Raw genomic sequence first — 18,382 nt, 5'->3', positions numbered from 1 at the left:
GCAAATGCTTTCTGACATTGTGTACTTTGAATTTTTTAACAATATAAAAGACATTTTCTGCATTGTTAATAAATACAGAAAACAAAAATCCATTTATACAAATAATTTCTTAGATCATTCAGGTCCAATTTAGGATCTTTAAGAGTATAAACGTAAATGAATCCAATATCATGGCATCTTTATTCCAGATCTGTTACTGAATTATTTGAAAGAAAAATGCTTCACGTAAAACAGAGTAAGAACTGAGAAAACATAAAGCAGTACCTTCTGGGCTGCCATTTCCTCATCTATGAGAAGGGTGCAGGACATGATCTTTAATGTCTTTTTCAGTTCTGTTGGCTTTTGTTCTTACAAACCTGAAGTTCTCTTAGTTTCTAAAGAGTATGGGATGAAGAAGAAACTATAACAAGTTACAAAAAATTTATTTTGTTTATAATTTGTTTATAAACAAAAATTACAAACAAAAAATTATAAATTTTATTTATAAACTTACTTTTAAACAAAAATTACAAACAAAAAAATCATAAATTTTATTTTGTTAATTTATAAACTTACCTTTATTTTAAAAATTATTCTTGCCTAGAACTTTAAGATTCTGAGTCTGGAATACCGTTTAGTTCTTTCATACCTTAAAAAGTACTTATTTCATTAACAATATCAATTATTGAATATATCTTTTGAATGAAAGTCTTCTTGCTTTCAATTAACTTTTTTCTCCTGACTTGAACCTTGTTTGTAAGGATAATTATCACACAAAAGTCTTATGTAAATTATAAAAAAAAAACAGAGTGTCTCTGTCTAAGAGATTGGAGATTCCTAATTTCTCATTATACCAGATTAACAAATATCACAAATAACACGAAAATAATGCTTTCAGTTTCACCATGGGATGGTATTCTGATTATTTTAGGGAAGACCAAGTCTGAGTTAATACTGAAGAGGGACGTTAATGAAAATCTTTTCCCTTTGGTTTCTAATATTTATAAAAGGAGCTCTAATGTTTATAAAAGGAGCTCTTCTGCTACAGTAACTCAGTTACTTTAAAACACTCATATATGGAGAAAATTCTATGAGGCATTAACACAGTATCCAAAACAATTTTCAGGGTCTTTATTTTTTATATTCTATACCTGATTTCATCAACATACAAGCCACTACCAAAAGCCAAAGATCCCATTTCAACTAGATATACTACTCTAGAGAATCTCTAAAGACCTTCACATTTTTCCATCTTCTAAAGCAGGGATTGACAAACTTTTTCTGACAAAAACCAGACAGTAAATAATTAGGCTTTGTAGACTTTACCTTCTCTATTGCAACTACTCATTTCAAAGCAGTCACAGATACTGTATAAACAGATGAGTATAGCTAGTTCCAATAAAGCTTTATTTGTGGACTCTGACATTTCATATACTTTTCATGTTATGAAATATTAGTCTTTGATTTCTTTTCCCAACCATTTAAAAATGCAGAAACCATTCTTAGCTTGCAGGGTATATAAAAACAGGCAGCAGGCTGGATTTGGGCCACATGCTGTAGATTGCCAACCCATGCTACAAAATATACCTTAAAAGCCTGTCACTTCAAAATTTCAAATCATTGCTTCCCAAAGACTTAAAGTGATTATTCAAATCTTCATCAGTAACTTCTTTTAGATCAGCTGGTTTCCATTTTGGACTCTGGTCTTTATCAATTAAAACTGTCAAGAGAAGATACAAATGTTAGTACTATTTTTTTTTCTAATATTACCAGATTTTACTTACTGAATTGACAGAAATTCTTATACTAGGCACATTTTTCTATAATACTTTTTTCCTGCAAAGTTTTTATGTGTTTTCTATTTTTCTTTTAAATTAAACCTCCAGCGATGGACAGCAATATACTTTTGATGACTGGGTGGATATTTTCTAACTTCCTAAGCCTCATGTCTTAGCTTTAATAAAGCCTACTAAATTAATTCAGTGGTTTAAACAATAGAATTCTTTTTTTCTTTTTTTCTTTTCTTTTTTTTTTTTTTGAGACGGAGTCTCGCTCTGTTGCCCGGGCTGGAGTGCAGTGGCCGGTTCTCAGCTCACTGCAAGCTCCGCCTCCCGGGTTTACGCCATTCTCCTGCCTCAGCCTCCGAGTAGCTGGGACTACAGGCGCCCGCCACCACGCCCAGCTAGTTTTTTGTATTTTTTAGTAGAGACGGGGTTTCACCGTGTTAGCCAGGATGGTCTCGATTTCCTGACCTCGTGATCCACCCGTCTCGGCCTCCCAAAGTGCTGGGATTACAGGCTTGAGCCACCGCGCCCTGCTAGAATTCTTTTTTTCTTCTTGAAATAAAATTGCAAATGAAACCTCCACATTACAAAACAGCTAAAACCACTGGTTTAAAGTAAAGGCAGGGGAGGGCAGAGGGACCAGGTATGCCTTCTAACCTCCTCCACACTGAATTTTGGGAGGAAATTAATTGCTTAAGGTAGACAAAAGGGGACTTCATGCATAATTAAATGTGGATACTGTTGTTCTGCTGAATCCTCCAGTTCAGACAGCTCTGGATTTAAAAAAAAATCAGGTTATCATGAAACCTTCTAGTTCTCCTATTTCAGTGTAGTCATCACTCATAGCCACATAGTATCCCCACAGGATTATGAGGCAATCTGTAACTTCTAAAAAAAAAGGGGGAGGAATGTCCAGTATACTTTAGTTATACAAATGTTATCATTTGGGAGACTGGGAGGAAGGTATGCAAGATATCTATATTATTTCTTACAACCGCATGAATCTACAATGATCTCAAATTTTTAAAGTTATGGTTGTGGCAGCAAATTTCAACCATGCTTAAAATGCACATAATTCTTATGAAGAATGGAAATATTTAAATGTGCAAACTATAGTGAATTAGAAAAACCTAATTTAGCATTTAAAGGCTAAAACAAAGAAGCAGTATGGGAACCAAGGAAGAAGGCTGCCTTGGTAGGTAGAGGGAAGCTTTTACACACAATTAAATGCAGATACTGGAGGTTTGAAGATTTAACTGCCTACTATGAGATTCTGGTATCAGATCAGTGGGATATTAAATACTGATGTTCTGACCCCTACTATTTGAAAGTTTTATATTCCATGGACAGTATAAATGAAGAACAACCCTGGCACATTCTTTCCACAAGAATCCCTTTCACTGTTAAGTCTTTTGGTCAATACTACCTGTCTCCTTGAGATCCCACTGAAGGACCAGAGGAAAGAGATTATTAATCAAATTTGTTATTTTATTTCAAGCTAACAATTTTTTTACTAGAATAGATATAACATAAGTTTGTGCCATGTAGGCAGCTCAGGTTTTGCAAGTCTCCTGAGATAGCACTACATGGAGTTTGAGTGAGTATCCAGCTATAGTAAGATAGTCTTTTTTTCCTTCTATAACCAGAAAGTAATTTGTTCTAGATGTTAACAGTAAGAATTTTTAACAACGGTTAAATTTGCTAACTTACTTTAACTTGCTAATGTGTTTTTATTATTAGCAAACTGCAGCAAACATTTGCCTATGTAAGAACCCTACAGTTTTCACTCTCAAGAACAGACACTGCTTTCTGAAAGAGGTGGCAATATACTTGCTCTTCATTAAAAAACAGCATAGGCCAGGCCCGGTGGCTCACGCCTGTAATGCCAGCACTTTGGGAGGCCGAGGCGGGCAGGTCACGAGGTCAGGAGATCGAGACCATCCTGGCTAACATGGTGAAACCCCATCTCTACTAAAAATACAAAAAAAAGCTACTAGTCCCAGCTACTTGGGCAGCTGAGGCAGGAGAATGGTGTGAACCCGGGAGGTGGAGCTTGCAGTGAGCTGAGATTTTGCCACTGCACTCCAGCCTAGGTGACAGAGCAAGACTCCATCTCAAGAAACAAACAAAAAAAGTAGCATAATAAGCACTTCCTTTATGAATCAGAACTTTGATGCTGATTGGTTTCAACATTTTTTCCTCAAAATAACAGTATTTATCTAAAAACATATCTTTCTTTTAAAGAAGGGCTATTATAACATATAATGAATACTTTAACAACATAACCCTGTATGCTTACAGGTCCTCTAAAATCAGAGGTCTAGGCTGTAATCCACATGCAGCAAGAATGTGCAGAGAATTCGTGAGGAAAACACCTATGTTACTTAGTTTCTACAAGACACACTGCCATCTCCTCTGATCAACTCCATGTGCTGAATCCTAAAAAGATTTCAATCAAGTCCTTATTTCTGATATTGTATCATGTCAGAAATGAAAATAACTCCATGAAGAGTGATTGTCTATCAAAGCTTAAGAGCTCAGAGAACATAACATAACCTTTTATTAAGATAAAAAAATATATCCAGGCTGGGCACCGTGGCTCACGCCTATAATCACAGCACTTTGGGAGGCCGAGGCAGGCGGATCACATGAGATCAGGAGTTCGAGACCAGCCTGGCCAGTATGGTGAAACCCCATTTCTACTAAAAATACAAAAATCAGCCAGGCATGGTGGCACGGGCTGGTAATCCCAGCTACTCAGGAGGCTGAGGAATGAGAGAATCACTTGAACCTGGGAGGTGGAGTTTGTAGTAAGCCGAAACTGCACCACTGCACTCCAGCCTGAGCTACAGTGCAAGACCCTGTCTCAAAAAAAAAAAAAAAAATTTTTTATCCAGAGTCAGCATTGCTATAGTAAAATAATAAAAACAGGAACATTAGATATGCAAAATACATGGAGAGGGAACAACTCATTTTATACAACATAAATAACAGCTTTTTATAGGGCTAAGAGTTACACATAAAAAGGAATTATTGCAAGTTTGCTAGAAAAAACAGTCAAGCACTTCACTTGCTTTTTCTAAATCTGCTGACACTGGAGATAATAAGCAAAATGGAAAGTATTAATAAGACAATGTGCAGATGTTACTAATGATGTCATACAGTCTTTTTCCCCAGCAATGTTTAACTGCTGAGGTACAGGCAGGTAGAAAGTAGGGTTAGACCACTGGTCAGTTTTGCCAGGCCAGCACAAAAGAGGGAGAAAGGGTAGGGGATTTGAGGGCTTTCTGTAAGGGAATAAATGCATGTTTCAAAGGCCACAGCAGCAGGATGGCAGCAGGATGAGTTTACAAGCCCAATGCTGCACTTATAAGAGGTAGTCCATGATTGTAGGGGCAGGATTACCTTATATATAAATTAGGGAACAGTGGCCAAGTTATGTGAATTTTTAAAACAATTATCAGTTTCAAAGACTGATCCTCCTTTTCATATCCCAGATGGTAACATATTTTTTAAAAACATACACAATTTTTCAACCTTCATAAAAGTTTAACATTCACTACTAAAACAACTATGGGTTGAATATTCTTTATCTGAAATGCTTGGGATCAGAAGTGTTTCAGGTTTGTTTTTTGTTTTTTTCAGATTTTGGAATATTTGCATTATACTTACAGTCCAATGAACATTTCCTTCGAGTGTCATGTTGGTGCTCAAAAAGTTTCAGATTTTGGTACATTTTGGATTTTACGATTTGGGATGCACAATCTGTATCTTCTTTAATTAACAGCATATGCTCACAAATCCCATTTCCCCAAAATGGTAAGTTCCCATTTGCCACTTACCAGCTCTAACGCCTTCATGAAAGTCATGACCTCTCTGAAAGAAAATTGAGATTAAATGGGGATAATTTCTGGGTATCCTTATTCTGGGTTATCTTGTCTCTCCTCTATTCACTTCAGCCTTCCACTCCCATGGCCACAACCTGAATCATGACATTCAGAGACTGAACCACCTCTGATAGCCCACTCTCTCATCACCACCTCCTAATCTTATTTGCTCAAGTATCTCCACTGCTACAAATCCTTGATCTTACTGAGGTCCACTGATCCTATGACTTTTTCCCCATCTGGGCTGGCTTCACTTTGCTCTTCATCCAGCCCAATTTCACCAGTCCTTTAATATGGTCACTTTCCTGTCAAAATGCCATCATCTCCCTCAAACCTTTTTCTCTTGTTTACAATCCTAGCAAAATCCTGGCAACAACTAAACCCTACCACGTGCCCCTGCCTGCACGTCAGCAGCTAAGTCTTGCTGCAGAAAATCATACAACTGTGACTGGTTTCATTTAAAATTCATGATCATCTCAAACAGGCACAGAAAACTGCCAAACAATCAAAGATCTCTTCCCAACTCCCCAAGATAATGATTTAAAGTGTTTTTTGCCTTCTCAACCTCTACCCATAAAGCACACTCTTACTATAGTCTCAGTCAATTACTTAACCTCTGACTTCTTTAAAAATAGAAGAAGCCCTTAGATATGAAGTCTTGTCTTCCCACCACTAAAACGCCTGTAGGCAACTGTGGCCATCTGCACCTGCCTTCCCTTTCAATGTCGTGGAGGAAAGGACCATCCCTTTTTCAAAGACCAGTCCTCCCTTGCATTCCAATTCACATCTCCTCTTGCCTTCTCAAGGACGGACTTTGCTTGATGTGGTCATTCACTTTTCTTTTCCTAGAATCATCAATGTAGGCAATATAACTGAGTGGCTAAATGCATGCAGTTCAAATGTCTAGGTTCACATCCTGATAGCTACATATTAACTATGTGACCTTGGACTAGTAATTTCTCCAACCCTAGTTTCTTTACATGAAAAGGTAATTTATACATCCATCGTAGGATTATTTTAATCCACATCCAAGCATAGTGGTTGACACTAAGTGTTCAGTAAATATTAACTACCATTAGTATCATCAACATAATCTTTTTTCTCTATTGGATCATTCCCAATCATTTTTAAACATGTTCTAGTACCTTCCATCTTACAAAATAAAAAAGGAACTTCATTTGACTCCACAGTCCCAGTTTCTTTCCTATTTCACTTTCAAGAGTATTCATCTACACATATTCTCTCTACTTCTTCACATTCCATTTTCCCTCTCCAACTTACTACTCTCTAACTTCTGCCCCCACTCCTCTAAAATGGCTTGCCAAAACCACCCATGATGTCGGCATCGCCAAGGTCAAATGACACTTCTAACCTCATCTACACTTCAACAGTGTTCAACACTGTCCATTATACGCTCCTCCCCGAAACATTCCTCTCTTTCTTTTGTGACGCCACACTCTCTGGTCCTCCTACCTCTCCATCCTTTTTTTCCTTCCTACTGCTCTTTCTCTACCACACCTCAAAATGTTGGAGTTCCTTAGGGCTCAGGTCTGGACTCTCATTTTCTTTCTGTATGATTTTATCTATTCAGTGCTCAACATGGCAGCCTGAGTGATCAGTTCTTTAAAGTGTAAGATCATGGCATTCCTCTCCTCAAAATCATCTAGTGGCTTCCCATTTTACTCAGCCAAAGTCCTTATAGAGACCTTCAAGGCTTTGTATGCTCTGCACAGCCTTTCACTACTCTGGCCTCATCTCTCACTCACCACAACCTCCGCCCCCCACCCCCTTCCACACAGCCTCTTTGTGGTCCCTAGCATAGGCAGTCATGCTTCTGCCTCAGAGCTTTGTTCTTGCAGTTCCCTCTGCCTGGGATGCTCTTCCTCTAGATAATTGCATGGCTTACTTCCTCACTTCTTCCAGGAATTCACTCAAAGAACATCTCAGTGAGGCCTCCTCTGATCATCCCATCTACAATTCATGCCCGTTACCCTACATCACATATCCTGCTTCCTTTTCCTCCTTAATAGTTACAATCATATAATATATATTTTATGTATTAATCTTGTTTACAGTCTATTTCCCCATTATAAAGTAAGTTCCATGAGGGCAGGGATTTTGTCTGTTATCCTACTCCCTACTCCCCAAGATAATGATTTAAACTGTTTTCTGCCTTTTCAGCCTCTACCTCTGGAGCACACCTATGTACCTGGAACCTATGTACCTGGGTATCTCTAACATGTCTACCACATAGTAAGCACTCTTGCTTAGTAAATAATGAATCCCCAAGGTTTTCTTAATTGCTGTTGGTGTCTTTCAGATTTAAATCTCCAACGCATTCCTCTAATCTCTAACTCCTAAATGCATTCCTTCCCTCACATCCAGCAAGTCCTATCAATTCTATCTCCTACATGTGTCTCAAATCCATTTACTTCTCTCCAATGCCACCACGTTTGTCTAAGCACTACTATTTCACACCTGGATCACTGCAGGAAATCTATATCTGGTCTCCAAACTGTTCTTGAACCTTTCCAACTCTATCTCCACATAGCAGCAATAATTTCCTTCTTAAAGCAAATTGAACCGAATCAAATGAAAAATCAAATCACCTCCTGCTTAAGCCTAAGAGGCTTCTCAACATATTCCTTTCTCATCCTTTAGGTCACAAATGAAGTGACATCACAAAGATGTCTTCCCTGACCTACTTACCTAAAGGAAGTTTCCCATTGCCCCCCAACTCCCTCCTGTCCCTGCATCAATCTATCACCAACCCTGTATGTTTTCCTTTAAAGTACTTATCACAATTTATAATTATTTTACTTAGTTTACTTGTTCTTTATAGTCTCAGTAGACTAAACTCCATGAAAATAAAGGACTTGTCTTCTGATTCAACAACATAAGGCTAACACTAAGCATAGTGCCTGGCACATAGCTAACATATTTGCTGAGAGAATGAAGGCAAGAATCAATCAATCTAGAAAGTGCAGTAAAAGTGTAATGAAAAACATGGAATGTGTGAGGTATACAGGACAGTAGTCAAGACTGCGGGCACTGGAGTAAGACTATCTGGTTTCATATGCCATATCTCTGTCACTTAATAGCAGCAAAACCTTAGGCCGGTCACACCACTATGACCACTATATCACAATTTCTTCATCTGTAAAATGGAATCAGTAACAGTACCTATTCTTCTAGAGATACTGTAAGATTTAATAGAGCAAATGCATATAAAGTGCCTAGCATAGTACCTGCACATAATAAACAACAGACATCAGCTGCCATTTACATCCCACAAGGAGTGACTTTAAGACACAGCTAACAGAGTTATTTCTAACTAGATGAACTACACTGAACATCTTAATAACAATTAAAGTCATTAGGAATGTCTGCTTTCTGGCTATTAAGCCAAATATTCCCTTTAGTCCATATATTAGTCTAAATAATAAGATGCTTCTTAGGGGCCCTCTGAAAATAAAGGATGACTCTGCCTTTAAAGAGTTTGTCATCTGGAAGAAGAAACAAATATAAATATGAAATGTTTCATGAAATCAATATTCCATGTGATTATTGTCCACTTTATGTTTACAATGGTACTTTAATAATGCTCATTATTTTAAACATGTAACAGACTAATAACTTCCATTTGTGCATTTACTTTATATATATCTGCTTACAAATAAGCCTCTTCATTTTACCCATGAGGGAATTCACATTTACAGAGTTTACACGCCTTGCCCAAGGTCACAGAGACCATCACTGAAATACATTAATTTCTATTTTGAATTCCTCTAAGATGAAGTTAGACAGCTTCTTACACTGCCATGCAAATGTAATCGCTATTTTATAAAGGCTTACTAACAATCTGGATAGCAATACTTCCACACATCTAAAACTAACTGGCCCGTTGTGTTTTTGTAGAGTAAATTTACAGGTGGTTTTAATTTTCTTGTTTGCACTTGTGTATTTTACAAGTTCTACAATAAACGTATGTTACTTTCAGAACTAAAAAATGACAATTACTTTTTTTTTTTTTAGTTCTTACCATACAAGCTTGACTTAGCCGATACTCCATAGTTAGTACTTCTTGCAAGGTCTTTGAAGACCCCTCCATGAGTTGCCTTAGTGTGATCTTCAGAGATGTTGGAGACATTTTATTAATTACCTTTTGGGGGAAAAAATGTACTACTGTTAGTCCAATAGTTCCTTTATTGTCTATAATAAATGAGCAGAGTATCTATGTAAACAATATTAAAATATGCAAAAATCTCATAAAAGATTATACCCTAGCTTAATCCTGCCAAAGCACCAAACAGAAGTTTTCTAATCTGCTACAAAAACAAAACATCATTCCACAAGTGAAATAAATTCTGTACCTGTGACTAAAGTAATAAAATAAATCCATATTTGTAGTCTGCCTAGCATAAATTATGCCAACTAGTTAAGCAAACAGCAATTACACTTAAATAAAATCAATACACACCTTACAAACCAATCATATTCATGGAGTGAAGGAAATAACGCATACAGTGGTCCACTTCCGAGACAAAGTGCCTTGAATCGGCATAGGTCAGCCAACTACAGAAGAAACAGGATATACTAGGCCCCTGCTTGGACAGCCAAAGGCTGCTTGTCAGCCTCCCCCTTCATCCCCTTTCCCCCCCACTTAGCTGCCCTCACCCAAACCAAAGAAATTTAGTCTAGATAAAAGCTTACTAGTCTGCAAAATAGCTCACTTTGTTTGTTCTTACTATCCTGCCCAGCTACTTAGGTTATAAGTCAAATACTTGAAGAGCCCCTGAGCTAACTAGGATTGTAGTGCATTGTGGGCTGCAACAAAATGCAGCAAGACAACCCAAAAAAAACACCTAAAGCCGCTGCCTAACACTCAACAGGTGACGTCCAGGACGACTGTGACCCTGTAGCATTCAGCCTATAAGGAACCAGGGGAGGGACCTGTGCACTAGGGGGTAAGTTGCTTATTAAAACTGTGCCCGGTGTGCCTGCACGCCAGACACCCGATCTTGCAAGATCGTCATTAGAAGTCTCGCTTTCGCTATTGTCTGGGTCTCTGAGTCCATTCTGTGGGTTTGGACGGGTGAATTGTTTCTCACAACCTGGTGGCCCATATGGCTATCTCTGTGCCTGTATGGAGTTAAGACTCCAGCCGAGAAGGGAGACACAACCCACTTGATTTATGTGGCCTGCTCTGGATGTCTTGGCTCCCTACAGAAGCCACAAACCCGAGACTTATTCAGGAGGCAGCGGAGGTGACACAGGGAGAAAAGCAGGCACCATGGCAACCAGCCAACTTTGTGCATGATTCAAGGTAGGAAAGTTGGACTATGAGCCCTGCCTTGGTGGTGGGGCATTTTCAGAGAACCCAGGGTGTGCAAGAAACCTCCAGTAAGTGGCGCTGAGTACACAGGGAAAATCTCAGGCACAGAGACTAACTGAAAATGTGAAACAGGAATTCTAGGCCTAGAGAACAAAGGAAAGAGGGAACTAAAAAGACCCCTTTTACATTCTCCCAGATAGTCCCTTGGGGAGAATGTTGCAGGTGTGAATGGATAATCCTCAAACCAGGAACAAGGAAAAGCAAAAAATGATACAGTATTGCTGTTTTATCTGGCCCAAAAAGCCCATGTCAGCCTTTGGTCTTTTGGCCTAAGTTTGGCTCAGATGAGGATTGGGTGTGCCAAGCTTTAATTTTCTACGTGAATGATAAAACCCATCCTCACAAGAGGATGTGGGTTATGTCCTTTGTTGGATTAGTGAATGAACCCCCTGTTCCCCCTTAAAGAGGAAGAGCAAAGAGCCCTCACCCAATGAAAAGCCCTAGGATCCCCTAACACGCTTGCCCCTCCCCCAAACATCTCACAAGGTAGAGGACAGAGAGATCAGGGGGCAACAGGAAGATTGGAGAAAGAGAAATCTGGGGGTCATAAAGGAGCTAAACCCAATGCTCCTTAAATCCTTATCCAAACTTGAGGAAAGAATTAGAACAATGTAAGGAGGACATTGAGAATTTCGCTATTTCTTCTGAACAGTAGACATCTAATATGTACTCTCTTAGAAAAGTCCCTATGGGACAGGGAGGAGTTGGGTTTGTAAATGCGCCTCTAACAAGTACTGAGGTTAGGAATTTTAAAAAGGAAATGAGGCCATTCTTGGAAGATCCCCTCAGTTTAGCAAAGCAGCTAGATCAATTTTTAGGACCCAGTTTTTATACTTGGGCTGAGATGACATCAATCATGAATATCCTGTTTACTGGGGAAGAGAGGGGATTAATTATAAGGGCAGCCATAACATCTGGGAAAGAAAGCATCCTCCCGGGTAAGAAGTCCTGCTAACTGAGCAGAAATTCCCAAATGCAAATCCTGGATGGGATAACAATAAAGAGATCGGGCCCACATGCAGGACCTAAGGGAACTAATAATTACAGGGATTAAAAAGTCCACTCCTCTGTCATAAAACATCTCAAAAGCATTTGAGATTCAACAGCAAAAAAGAGGAGACTCCCTCTGTGTTGCTGCAGAGGCTCAGGGATCAAATGAGAAAATATTCAGGATTAAATCCAGAGGACCCAGTAGGGCAAGGCCTTTAATTTTAAAGGTTAATTTTCTGACTAAAAGTTGGCCTGATATTACTAAGAAACTGCAAAAGGTTAATAGATGGAATGAAAAACGAATTAAGGAATTACTAAGGGAAGCTCAGAAGGTTTTTGTAAGAAGAAAGGGAGAAGATATAAAGAAAGGAAATCGGAAAGATAAAGGGGAGGAAACAGCAAACGTAGAGGGCCAGAAAAAGGTAAGCTGGTGACCCTGAAAGCAAGGGAAAGCCTGGTACACAGCTGTGTGTGGGGGAGCTACTGGACTAAGCAGCCAAGACAGGGAAGGCAGTGTAAGGCAGTGTAAGACACTGTGCAGGTGCACTGGGTACCCAGAGAAAAAGAGTCAGAACTGTCTGTCAGACATGGGGGAGCCAGGGCACAGCAAGGCTCAGCTCATGCCCAGAGAGGGAAAGAAGAAGAAACTGAGTGTGAGGGAAAAAGGAAATAGGGGATGACAGAGACAGATAAAAGAAGAAAATGAGCGAGAGAGAGACTGGAAAAGACAAAGATCAAAGAGAGACACAGGTGAGACTGGGGAGAGAAATAATGTAAAAGGAAGAAAGTACAAGAGGAGGTGAGAGAATGTGGAGAGGTTGGCAGGGCTGGAGGAAGGTTCTAGAGGCTCAAGCAACAAGGAGGTGCAGGGAAAGGGTGCAATGTGGCCACTGAGGAGGGACAGAGCCCGGGAACTAGGCGATGTAAGTGAGAAAGGGATGTGGAGGAGAGTTTAGGATCAGGAGTAGTGGGTTGCATATGGCAAAGACTAGATGGCTGTTTGTCAGAAGGTGGTAGAAAGGCTTCAGGTTATGGAAGGGTAAATGGATGAAATGAGCATTAAGGTTTTGTTGCTGTTTTACTGAGAGGCTGTAAGTCCACCAGGGGCAGCTGTCAGTAAGGCTGCAGAAGGTCTGGGGGGCTACATAAATTAGATTAGAGGGTTGTAAACTCAAATGACTATAGGGCCAGTAAATGATAAGAAGGAGGGCTGCAGGGCTGTGTGGGGACTGTGGCTAACTGAAGAGGGCACACTCTGTTAAAGGGGCCACAGCTGCTCGGCTGTGATGCCAAATTGTCTGCTTTGTCAGAGGCCAGAATTCTAACTTTTTATGTAAAATGGGATTTTTAAATGCCGGTTATCAGTTCAAAAAACCTAAAAACCCAATACAGGCAAAAGAGGATGGCAGTTTGCAATCCCTGAAGTAGAGAGAGCTCTTGCTGGGGAGAAGTCTGCCAAGACGCTTTAGGTGGGATATATAAAAGTTCTGTTTCCCAGAGCTTGGCTGGGCCTGGGGGAGGATCCTTGAAGCTGAGGAGGAGGAAAAGCCACTAAGTCCCCTCCCAGAGCGGGACAAAGGGGAGACCCTTTGCAGTTGTTGGGTCACCAGCAAGGGTGGTGTGGAATACAAACTGCAGCTCTCGGCCTGCCATGGAGAGGAATGGTGTCTTCAAAGCAAAGAGAGAGGAAGTGAGGGTGGAGCTGGGGATGCTTTTACTAATGAAAGTGCCCCTCAGGAAAGGTGCCATAGGCTGTTAGTTCTTCAAACCAGCAGCTCTCGGCCCAGTGCCAGACCCAGCAGGGCCTGATCAAAGGTACCCTGGGAAGTCAGCTGATCAGTCCCTTGCCTCCCCAAGTTCCTTCTGGGGTCAATGGGCCCTGGGAAAGTGCCTAATCTAACTCCAGCCTGTAATTCCAGCACTTTCTGAGGCTGAGGCAGGTGGATCACCTGAGGTCAAGAGTTCAAGACCAGCCTGGCCAACATGGTGAAACCCTGTCTCTACTAAAACTATAAAAATCAGCTGGGTGTGGTGGCACGCGCCTGTAATCCCAGTTACTTGGGAGGCTGAGTTAGAAGAATAGCTTGAACCCAGGAGCTGGAGGTTGCAGTGAGTTGAGATCACACACTGCACTCCAGCCTGAGCGACGGAGCGAGATTTTGTCTAACAACAACAACAACAACAAAAAAAAAAAAAAAAAAAAAAAAAAAAAAACTACTGGAAAAAGACCTCCTGGGTTAAGGCCATATTTAGGCAGGACTACTAACCTTTCTACTATGAAAACCAATGACCAATTTTTTAAGAATTATATACTGGACATATCCTCCACCCTGTCATCCCTTAGGTTAAAAAAACTTCTAACTTGAACCCTGCCTCTTGAGTTCACAGTTAGCCACTTCCAGTCTGGCGACTTGTTGCTAAATAAAACCTGGAACGAAGACATGCTCCACCCAAGCTGGGAAAGTCCGTATCAAGTCCTCCTGATCACTAAAACAGCCATAGGAACAGCTCAACAGGGGTGAGCACATTACACTCGGGTCAAGAGACTGGTAAAAGAACCCCCAAAAGAAAGGAAAAAGGGTGAATGGGGAGTGTATAAATCACCTAAGAAAGCCTTAAAGCTAACTCTAAGGAAAACCTAAAAGGAAGCTATGAGCAGGCTCCATCACTGGGGATGGATACAGTTAGGATTAATCCTAACACAAGGGGTGAAAGGAAACGTAAGTACTGGATAGAGCCCAATACTAGGGGTGGAAAGTAGGAAATATCTAATCAAACTAATAGTCAACATAACTAAAACCTCCACCCCCAGCCCCCAAACTATAAAATTTAATGCCTGTCAAGTCTTACCTTGCGGGAATTTATGGAACCAAAGGCAGTTGTCACAAGCAGACAAATATCTATGTCCTAAAACAGACCATTATTGGACCCTCTCAAAAAAGCCCTGTGCTAGCTGGAATCAAGTCTGGTGGACCACACAATATTAAGGCCAGCTGAGTCATTCTTCCGAAAACAAACCCTTAAAGAATAAAAGGGCTCCATGCTACCTAGCTGTAAAAATTTAAAATGCAATCCTATATTAATTACCATAAACAACCCAGCTACTCTAGACCAGGAACCCTGGAGGTATAAATTAGGAATAAATATCTCAGGAAGGGAATCCGTGGGACGGTTAGCTCTTAGACAAATCACCAACTCCACCCCAAGCCCACCTAGAATTACCAGAACTTCTGGTCTCACTACTTCCTTTAACCTACCAGACAATGACCCTAAAAGAGTAAAAATAATTAAGACAACTAACTTAAGGCAAACTTTAAAAATTAAAAATATGGGGATGTAACTGCCTGGGTTGAATGGGTCAAATTTTCAGTACTAGCATGCTCAACAGTTACGCATGCTCTGCTGGGCGGCCTCAAACACAGGTAGTTCCGTTTCCCCTAAAATGGGATACCAATCCCAAAGGAATACATTGCATGTTGGCTCTGTAACAGGATAGGGATGCATGGCGCAATGAGACTTGAAAAGTTTATTATTGCTCTTTCCTACCTTGCAAAGCTCAAATCCTAGAGCAATCCCTTCTTTCTCCATAGGGAACATAAACCACTCCTCTTGCCTCTCTAGACAGGGGGCAGAGTTCAGTAAGTCGGTATGAAAACTCTCAACTTGTACCCACATCCTAAATGTTACTGGTAAGTCAAACAAAGGCAACTACTCAGCTCTTCATATACCCCAGGCTAATGTCTGGTGGTATTATGGGAAAGGGAATCTCCATAGCCTGTTACCGTCCATTTGAACTGGGACTTGTACCTTAGTTCACTTGGCCATTCCATTCACATTGGCATTCCATAAAATCTCCAAGAATCCACATGGCCACTGAATTTGGAGAAATCTAATGAATTCTTTTAATTCTAACATTTATATTAACTCAATAGGAGTCCCTAAAAGAGTACCTAATACATTTAAGAACTAAAGGACACAAAAATAAACGCAGAAATGGAACAAATAGGAGTAGAAAGATAAAAAGGAGAGAATTGAAGGAAACAACATATACCATGGTCCATTTCCAAAACAAAGTGCCCTGAATCGGCTTAGGTCAGCAAACCACAGAAGAAACAGGATACACCAAGCCCCTGCCTGGATAGCTGATGTCTGCTTGTCGGCCTCCCACTTCCTCCACCACTTCGTTTCCCTCCAAGTAAGTTTAGTCTAAAATAAAATTTTATTAGTCTGCAAGATAGCTCACTTTGTCTGTTCTTATCAGCCTGCCCAGCAACTTAGGTCATAAATCAAATACTTGAAGAGCCCCTGAGCTAACTAGGATTGCAGTGCATTGTGGGCTGCAACTAAATGTTAGCAAGACAACCCTAAAAACGTACCTAAAGCCCTGACTAACAATCAATAGGTGACGTCCGGGAAGACTGTGACCCTACTACAGTAGTTAGCCTATAAGGAATCGGGGGAGGGTCCTGTGCACCAGGGGATAAATTGCTTGTTAAAACCGTGCTGGGTGTGCCTGCACACCAGACACACAATCTTGCAAGACCGTCATTAAAAGTCTCACTTTCACTATTGTCCAGGTCTCTGAGTCCATTCTGTGGGTTTGGATGAGTGAGTTTGTTTCTCAGAGGACGTTTTATTTGTTTCTCAAACAGAGGATATTTTATTTTACAACGTAAAGAAGATGAAGGAGTAGAAATAGAGTAGCTCTTTCCTATTCTGTGACTCCAGAGAAGTGTCTTAAGTATAGTCTTCACCTAAAAATAAATCAATCTACTCACCTTGGAAAGAGAGAAAACAATTCAAGATAGCATACAGCACTCTTCTATAGCATTTAAGTATTTAATAAAATAAAAATTACAGACCTGACTTGTTGACTACAATGCTATGTCACTCCTTTTGAATTTAAATGTGCTATCACTAGTTCCAAGACGTATCTATGATGGTGACTTCAACAGCTGCTGCAAGAGGTCATTACATGCTATGTACATATGATGACTGTGCTTTCCTTTATAATTGCAACAGATACTTTTCAAGTTTATTGTTGAATGATTATGTCAAAGGTTTAGACTTTACCTGAGTTCAAGAATTCCCTACTTCAAGATTCTGTATTCTTTGCAGCATCCTTAATTCTGGCAACCAGATTCAAGGAAGAGTAAATGGATAGGACAGTATCTTACACAGCAGTTGCCAGAGCTTTAAACAGATGACTGCTGTACAGGAAAAGTTCAAGGAAAATCAGTATCCTACCTACAGTCACAGTGCTGCTGAAGATAAAAGATGAGAAGGAAAGAAAAATGATTAAGGGCATTGATAAAACTGGTTCTTCATGGAACTCATTCTTTGCCCTAGGTGCTTTATGAACATTATCTCATTTAATGCCCCTGACTACAGTGTACTCCACTGGCCTTTCTGGTTGCAGGGCATCCATGACAGTCTGCACAGTGTGCTAACAGGCCCCACCCTTTCCATAGGCAAGCAGAAGACACTGAGTCCATTTTGCTGACAAAATCACTCGTTTTCTTTAGCAGGGAACAATACCCCTATTACCTTAGGTGAAAACCTGGAAGAGCTTCACTGACAATGCTAAAAGGTGGGGAGTGACATGACCACTTTCTGGCTTCATCTGCAAGGTCAATGAAGCTCCAATACCCTTTCTAACAGTGCTACCAGGTGCAAGTACACAACTGTTCCTCAGCACTACCATTATGGTTTACTGCTTATGGTTTCCATTTCTTGGTTTGGCACTTCATATGTAACCTGGATTTCTCAAAACACAAAAATCTGTCTTTTGCTATATTTCCTCAGTTGGTTATCAATTAATTTCATAAGAAAGGCCACACAGGGCCCATTTATCTGTGCTTGTTTCATACACACACACACACACACACAAATAGGAAGAAAACCTTATTTTAAAAGCTCTGTTCGTTCAGAGATTTCATAAAATTCTAATTAAGGATCTTTACAGTTTCTAAACAACTCTTAGTATGCTGGCAATTTAGCAGAGGCTTCGGGTTTGGACTCTACGGTCAAGAGAGCACTGGGTTAGAATCCTAGGCTTCACCACCTTCTAGATGACTGACCACAGTATCCTCATTTGTAAAACAGGGATAATAATACTGCCAACCTCATAAAAATGATATGGCAGTGCATGACAGTGCACTGAAACCAGGCAAAACAGGGACGAGAAGAAATATTTATTAAACACATTTCCCTTAGCTATCATGAGGATACTTTAACATGTTCAATCACAATTTGGGAAAGGGCATGGCAGCACACAAATTTTACAGATGAGGAAACCTGGCTATGATACTGATAGGGACAGGAGGCACAGAAATTCTGGGAAGGGG

At 40.1% G+C, this 18,382-nt stretch overlaps 1 protein-coding gene across 3 annotated transcripts in view; it reads right to left on the bottom strand.

The window, feature by feature from the left end:
- Nucleotides 1-248: 248 nt before the first annotated feature.
- The window catches only part of HIBCH (3-hydroxyisobutyryl-CoA hydrolase), a 124,967-nt gene continuing 106,833 nt past the window's right edge, over nucleotides 249-18,382 (bottom strand). The window contains exons 12-15 of one of the 3 annotated variants that reach the window (XM_010379747.2): nucleotides 9,693-9,812; nucleotides 5,606-5,639; nucleotides 1,567-1,699; nucleotides 249-374 (exon numbers count right to left, since the gene is read on the bottom strand). In XM_010379747.2, the coding sequence (XP_010378049.1) occupies nucleotides 1,584-1,699; nucleotides 5,606-5,639; nucleotides 9,693-9,812 (270 nt within the window). In that variant the 3' untranslated portion in view covers nucleotides 249-374; nucleotides 1,567-1,583. Of the gene's footprint in view, nucleotides 375-1,095; nucleotides 1,700-5,605; nucleotides 5,640-9,692; nucleotides 9,813-18,382 lie in introns of those variants that run through there. The other 2 variants (XM_010379746.2, XM_030916577.1) reach the window with 2 other exon arrangements.

This window comes from Rhinopithecus roxellana, chromosome 14, assembly GCF_007565055.1.
Source record: "Rhinopithecus roxellana isolate Shanxi Qingling chromosome 14, ASM756505v1, whole genome shotgun sequence".
NCBI lineage: Eukaryota > Metazoa > Chordata > Mammalia > Primates > Cercopithecidae > Rhinopithecus > Rhinopithecus roxellana.
This window is presented reverse-complemented; position numbering and strand designations above follow the sequence as displayed.